Source organism: Gadus morhua, chromosome 9 (genome assembly GCF_902167405.1).
Source record: "Gadus morhua chromosome 9, gadMor3.0, whole genome shotgun sequence".
NCBI classification, from domain to species: domain Eukaryota; kingdom Metazoa; phylum Chordata; class Actinopteri; order Gadiformes; family Gadidae; genus Gadus; species Gadus morhua.
Window position 1 is genome coordinate 12884664 of NC_044056.1, and position 7500 is coordinate 12892163.

The 7500-nt window shown below is 52.9% G+C and overlaps 1 protein-coding gene across 1 annotated transcript in view; it reads left to right on the forward strand.

The window, feature by feature from the left end:
- cdh13 (cadherin 13, H-cadherin (heart)) overlaps positions 1-7500 on the forward strand; it is an 89732-nt gene that overhangs the window by 68875 nt on the left and 13357 nt on the right. The window contains exons 10-11 of the mRNA XM_030367290.1: positions 5211-5393; positions 5546-5799. Of these exons, the coding sequence (XP_030223150.1) occupies positions 5211-5393; positions 5546-5799 (437 nt within the window). The remainder of the gene's footprint in view (positions 1-5210; positions 5394-5545; positions 5800-7500) is intronic.

Genomic DNA, 7500 nt, shown 5'->3' on the forward strand with positions numbered 1-7500 from the left:
CCTTGTCTCTCCTAGTCTATCTTCTGCTCTCTTTTCTACTCCGTGACTCCCTGTCCGTTTTCTGTTCTGGGGCTGATGGGAAATAAAAAAAAGAACTGTCAGAACACAGGAAGTGACCTCGGTGGTCCTGCATGCGTCGTGTTTCTTAATGGAATCTTTGACAGACGTCGTCAAGGTCTGACACGCATCAGCCCGTCATTACCCATGATGCATTGGGGTAGGGTGTATCAAATGTTGTCATCTCTCACAGCACTTTAGTGTGTGTTTATGCGTGTGTGTGTATGTGTGTGTGTGTGTGTGTGTGTGTGTGTGTGTGTGTGTGTGTGTGTGATTATGCGCGTGTGTGTGTGTGTGTCCGACAATGTGTGTGTGTGCGGTAACTTGTGTGTCTGGGGGTATTTGCGGTAACGTGTGTGTGTGTGTGTGTTGATGTGCGTTGATTGAGAACCTGTTCCCTTGAAGAACCCATGAAGGAACTAAACGGCATCAAATCTGATGCAAAACCGCGCCCTTCAGCGAGATAGATACCCTCATGTCTCTAGCTGTATCTCTCACTGGTGTCCATATATATCCAGAGAGAGAGAGAGAGAGAGAGAGAGAGAGAGAGAGAGAGAGAGAGAGAGAGAGAGAGAGAGAGAGAGAGAGAGAGAGAGAGAGAGAGAGAGAGAGAGAGAGAGAGAGAGAGAGAGAGAGAGAGAGAGAGAGAGAGAGAGAGAGAGAGAGAGAGAGAGAGAGAGAGAGAGAGACTAATTCCAGATTAGGTACATCGGGGGGCTGCCAGCCTCCTCCATGTGGAGGGAGGCTGGGGGCAGAGCGCGGGGCTGGGAGATGTGTGTTAAAGATTTATCAGTCTCCAAGGAAGCCCACAACGATTGTGGCTTTGACTGAATCTCTGAATCCGGCCCTGAAGCAGCAGACTCCTCTCTCCTCCCAGTGTCCATCTCGCCTTCAGAAACGTTTAAAACACTGGAACAATCCAGAGGATCGCAAGGTCTGGGCAATACTAGGATTTCATATTTCGAGATGATTTGTTCGATACACCCAACTCATCGCTCTGTCAAAGTGTGGCTGAGTAAGAACCTATCGGTGTTGGTGGTGCTATGTGGTGCGCGTTTCTGGTGTGTGTGCGTGCCTGGTGTTACCCATGATGCATTGGGGTAGGTTGTATCAGATGTTCTCATCTCTCACAGCAATTTGGTGTGTTTGATAATGCGTATGTGCGCGTGTGTGCTTGCGTGCCTGGTGTGTGTGCGTGCCTGGTGTGTGTGCGTGCCTGGTCTGTGCGCATGCCCGGTGAGTGTGCTTGCCCGGTGTGTGTGCGTGTGTAAAAATTGTATTTACTGAAATAATGATATTGTATGATGATCATGTTTATTCTTTCTCAAATTAATAATAAGATCTGCTTATTGTCTGACCACTGAGCAAGATGAGCACACATCAGTACTCTTTAATCTCACATATTAAACATATTTTCTATTCCACTTGCAAAATTGTGTGGATATTTGAGGATGTCAATGAGTGCGTTTGTGTGCGTGTATTTCTGAAGATGTGAATGTGCCTGTGTGTGTTTGCGCCAGTGTGTTTCAGTGTGTTTAATCTGACATTCTTGAGTTTTTCGATAGTAAAGCTATTTTATCTTCCTTCCGACTCAATTCAGGACGGCTTTCATGTGGAACGACTCTCTCTCTCGCTCTCTCTCGCTCGCTCTCGCTCTCTCGCTCTCTCGCTCTCGCTCTCTCGCTCTCTCGCTCTCTCGCTCTCACTCTCTTGTTCTCTCGCTCTCTCTCCCTCCATTTTCACAGAGAGAGCGAGAGCGGGAGAGAGAGCCTAGTAGGGTAGCTGAGAAAATGTTCATTGAAAGAACGTAGAATAACTTTAAAAGCCTCATCTGCAGCTTCATTCACCTGCATCTGAATGAATCCTGCTTTACCTGCAGGAGTGGGTATGTGTGTGTATCTGTGTGTATATGTGTGTGTGTGTGTGTGTGTGCGTTTACTTGATCTCAGAAGTGTGGGTAAATCTTTCGAGAGACAGAAATCGGAGGCTCTCCACTCGACCGGCATCGGTGGTTAAACATTTAAACCCCGCGTGGTTCAGTCCCCCCTCCGATTAGAGCAGACAGCAGTCAGAGCTCTGCCCAGCGGAGCGGCCAAACCACACGGCTCCCTGCTCAGCCGAGCGAGGTCCTCTCCTCCTCCATCTCCCCTCCTCTCCTCCCCCCCTCCTCCCCTCTTCCATCTCCCCTCCCCTCCTCCATCTCCCCTCCCCTCCTCCATCTCCCCTCCCCTCCTCCCCTCCTCTTCTCATCCATCTCTCCACCTCTCCTCCTCCATCCTCCTCCTCCTCCCCCCTCCTCCGTTCCCCTCTCCCCTCTCCTGACGGGCGTGGCCCCGGGCTGGACCTGGTTTCCGGTCTGGTTTTCCAGATGGATGAAGCAAGAGTTTTAGAAAGAACACCACAGAGGGAGGGATTAGAGGAGGAGAGCGAGAGGAGTAGGAGGTGTAGGAGCAGGGAGAGGAGAAGCCACTGTGGGCAGACCCAGCAGGCTGAATCACAGAGAGACACACGACTCTGTGTCTCCCAGATTACCCAGCAGTCTCTGATACTGTAATGGTCCTGACACACACGCATGCACGCGCACACACACACACACACACACACACACACACACACACACACACACACACACACACACACACACACACACACACACACACACACACACACACACACAGACATGCACGTACAAAAAAGCACAAACACAGACACACACACACACACAGACACAGACACACACACACACAAAAACACACATACAAAGCTTCTTTCTAATACACACACAATTGCCAAAGCCATCCTGTCTGTTAAGGGCTGAGCGAGAGTTCCCCAGACAATGAGAGAGCGAGAGAGAAAGGGGGAGAGAGTTGGAGAGAGAGAGAGAGAGACATACAGAGAGACATTCATTGACAGGGAGGGAGGGAGGGAGGGAGGGGGAGAGAGAGAGAGGGGGGGAAGAGAGAGAGATCGAGAGAGAGAGAGAGAGAGAGAGAGAGAGAGAGAGAGAGAGAGAGAGAGAGAGAGAGAGAGAGAGAGAGAGAGAGAGAGACGGGAAGAGAGAAAGAGAGAGAGAGAGAGAGAGAGAGAGAGAGAGAGAGAGAGAGAGAGAGAGAGAGAGAGAGAGAGAGAGAGACGGGAAGAGAGAGAGAGAGAGAGAGAGAGAGAGAGAGAGAGAGAGAGAGAGAGAGAGAGAGAGAGAGAGAGAGAGAGAGAGAGAGAGAGAGAGAGAGACGGGAAGAGAGAAAGAGAGACAGGGAGAGAGATTTCCTGCTGAACATTGCGCTGATATAGATCTGATTGAAGTGTCGTTGGGGACAAGGAGAGCGAACTGTAAGAAGCAGACAAGAGAGGAAGAGATGAGCTGTATTGTGGAGATGGAAGATATTGTGTGTGTGTGTGTGTGTGTGTGTGTGTGTGTGTGTGTGTGTGTGTGTGTGTGTGTGTGTGTGTGTGTGTGTGTGTGTGTGTGTGTGTGTGTGTGTGTGTGTGTGTGTGTGTGTGTGTCATAGCCATGCTGTGATTATTATCTCCTCTCCACTCTTGTTGGTTTTTACTTTTTCTATTCTGCCTCCAAGTCATCCTGGGAGGAGCAGAGGAGGAGGAAAAATGTTCTCCTCTTCCTGTCTGGTCTCCTGGAGGAGCAGAGGAGGTGCCTGGGGGGGAAGGAGGGCGCTGGACCTGATCCAGAGCTGGGTTCTCTTCGTTATTCCGACTCCTCGTCTCCAGATTCTCAGAGCATTTTGAGGAGACCAGCAGGAGGTCTCTGGTTCTGATGCCAGAGGAACCCTTAGGGACCTCTGAGGATCCGGTTCAGTTGGTACCACCGGCCTCATGGGATCAGAACACAATATCCAGATAAGAACCAACCTCCCACTGCCCCCCGGAGTGTTAGTCCAATCTGAGCTGAAGGCCTTCGTACTGCCAGTCCAGGGGCCGGTTGCACCAACTGGGCGTAAGCCTGGTCGTAACTACGCCTGGTCGTAACTTGGCGTTCTAAGTCCAACCTAACCGTTACGCCGGTTGCACCAACTGGGCTTACGGTTCTTTTCACTAAGACCAGGCGTAAATCCTACGCCTGGTCAGGGGCAGGCGTAGAGTTGAAATTCCAGGCTGTTTCTATAGCAATTACAGCCAATCCAATGCAGCTTTACCACCATCCTTGCAACGCTTCGCTAATCTGCATTTCAAAGCACAGCCGGCGATATGATCAGTGTTCACAGATCGACTGCCTGTCGGGAAGATATCGCTGGCCGATTAGTCCGTTCTCAACTTATAATCAGTTGTGAATGTTGTTTTAACTATGTTTATATGTTTTATATAGGCCGACACATTAAACAAATCTCTCCTACAGAACCATTCCCGTCTAAACCAGACATTACAAATACATATTTTAATTATATCAGTTTGCAGTGTTTTATTGTTAGGCATTAACACAATTGATGAATGACAATGAGTGAACGAATGAATTAGCTGTTGTCACGAGGTATCCTAGCAACGCGGTGATATGCGCATACCATGGAACATTCACATGGCCGCGCATGGCTAAGACCGGGCGCAGTTAAGACCAGGCGTAAGTCCCTTTGGTGCAACCGGCGTTAGTTCCATTCTAACGCCAGGTCGTAACTAAGACCTACTTAGCAGTTACGACCAGGCTTAGTTGCGCCCAGTTGGTGCAACCGGCCCCAGGTGTATTGTTCAGGAACATTCCAGGTTCCTCTCAACATTCTCCTTCACATTCTCCGAACTCTGGGCTCTCCTCCTGAAGGTGGAGGACGGCGCTCCTCTGAATCTACGCTCTAAATTGCTTTTTTTAAATTTGTCTTCCATTTCTATTGACCTTCAGATGTTTCCTTTCTTTACTCGTCACGTCGTGAACGAGTACTCCTCCTCAATGCTCCTTTTCTTTATTCCTTCTTTAACGACATTAACTACTCCTCTTTCTTCCTCCCCCTCCTCCTCATCCTCTTCCCCTCCCCCTCCTCCCCCCTCTCCTCCCCCTCCTCCCTCTCATCCACCTCTCCTCCTCCCCCCTCTCCCCCTCCTCCCCCCTCTCCTCCCCCTCCTCCCTCTAATCCACCTCTCCTCCTCCCCCCTCTCCCCCTCCTCCACCCTCTCCTCCTCTCCTCCGTCCCCCCCCCCCCCCCCCCCCCCAGTTCGAGGCCCAGCTGGAGGAGGGCTCCGTCGGGGTGGTGGTGAACCTGACGGTGGACGACCGTGACGACCCGGCCACGGGGGGGTGGAGGGCGGTGTACTCCATCGTCAGCGGAGACCCCCGGCAGAGTTTCAGCATCAGCACCAACCCGGACAACAACGAGGGGATGCTGGCCGTCGTCAAGGTAACCAGGCGTCCTGACAGGGCAGCGGAAGGTTAAACCGGGCCTCCTCCCCATCGCCCTGACTCTCTCTCTCTCTCTCTCTCTCTCTCTCTCTCTCTCTCTCTCTCTCTCTCTCTCTCTCTCTCCCTCTCCCTCTCTCCCCCCCCCCCTAGCCTCTAGACTACGAGGCCTCAGCCTTCCACTCCCTGCTGGTGTGGGTGCAGAACGAGGAGCCGCTGCAGGGCGGGGGCCCCTCCGGCTCCAGCTCCACCGCAACCGTGCAGGTGGCCCTGCTGGACGTCAACGAGGGCCCGCGCTTCTCCCCGGACCCCCTGATGGTCTCACGCATGGAGGACCTCCCGGTGGGCAGCCTGGTGGCCTCTCTCACCGCCACAGACCCCGACCTCCTGCAGAGGCAGAGCATCAGGTGAGGAGGGGGAGGAGGAGGAGAGGGGAGGAGGGGGAGGAGGAGGAGGAGGAGGAGGAGGGGGGGGAGGAGGAGGAGGGGAGGAGGAGGAGGAGGAGGAGGGGGGGAGGAGCAGGAGGAGGAGGAGGGGGGGGAGGAGGAGGAGGAGGAGGAGGGGGGGAGGAGGAGGGGGAGGAGGGGAGGAGAAGGGAGGGGGAGGGGAGGAGGAGAAGGGAGGGGGAGGAGGAGGAGAGGGGAGGAGGAGAAGGGAGGGGGAGGAGGAGGAGAGGGGAGGAGGGGGAGGAGGAGGAGGAGGAGGAGGAGGAGGAGGGGGGGAGGAGGAGGGGGAGGGGGGGAGGAGCAGGAGGAGGAGGAGGGGGGGGAGGAGGAGGAGGGGGGGAGGAGCAGGAGGAGGAGGAGGAGGAGGAGGGGGGGAGGAGGAGGGGGAGGGGGGGAGGAGGAGGGGGAGGAGGGGGGGAGGAGGAGGAGGGGGAGGGGAAGGAGGAGGAGAGGGAGGAGGGGGAGGGGAGGAGGAGAAGGGAGGGGGAGGAGGAGGAAGGGGGAGGAGGAGGAGGGGGGAGAGGAGGAGGAGGGGGGAGGAGGAAGAAGAAGGGGAGGGTGGGAGGAGGAGCAGGAGTTTGAGGGGGGGGGAGGAGGAGGAGGGGGAAGGGGAGGTTGGGAGGAGGAGGGGGAGGAGGAGGAGGATGAGCAGGAGGAGGAGGGGGAGGAGGAGGAGGGAGATGACTGGGATGGAGGAGGAGGAGGTTTAGTGCTTCTGTTCTCAATACATTCCAGTAGACCCTTCCATCCCAGAAAACCTCCAAGAACCGTGGTCACTATTCCCAGACGAGGTTAGAAAAGGGCTGTGAGGTTTTTCATGGTGACAGAAATCCAATTCCAATTAGTGTGGTTCCTTATCGAGACCGCTGTATTAGTATTTATAGATTGTAATAATGGCCAGCGGGAGTTGATCTAAAACAACATTATGAGATGTAGAAGAATACGCAGTTCTTATTAATATCCGATGTGAACATGCAATATGTTAAGAAACGGTTGAAAAAGATTGTTTTCATTTCTTATCGTCCGTAGAGAAAGTTCAGATCTGACCCCGGGTCACTTCCTGTCTGACAAGATAAAGCAAACCTCAAAATAACGAGTCAGAACATAAATATATATATATATATATATATGCATATATGTAAGGGATAATGTATACAACGCCGGTCATTTTCCCTGGTCATTATCCCCGACAGGGCAAACAGGACACCAACACGACGCGGAGGTGTCTTGCTTCGCCTTCTATACATTATTCCGCTTATTACAAGGCAGCTTGCCAAAACGGAAAAATAAGATCACAGGGTGGGTCTTTTTACAATAACCATCCTTAGTGTTGGTCAGCAGAGGAATAGTCTGCCAAAGGTTGCTTAGCAACCGGATACGCTGGGGTTGATGTTACCAGATCACATGCAAAGAAACACTTTCCTTTACAGCGGTCATTATATGCTTAGCAACAGCGTTCTATGATATTGAGAAGAGCTGTGTGATAAATATATATAACCCTATGTAACCCAGGGACCCCCTAGGACCCTCTCATTCCCCCTAGGACCCCCTCACTCCCCATCAGACCCCTCAGACTCCCTGGGACCCACTCAGACCTCCTGAGACCCTCAGACCTCCTGCTCTCCTCCTTGTGTTGTGTCCTTAACCTTCGGCTGAAGTCGG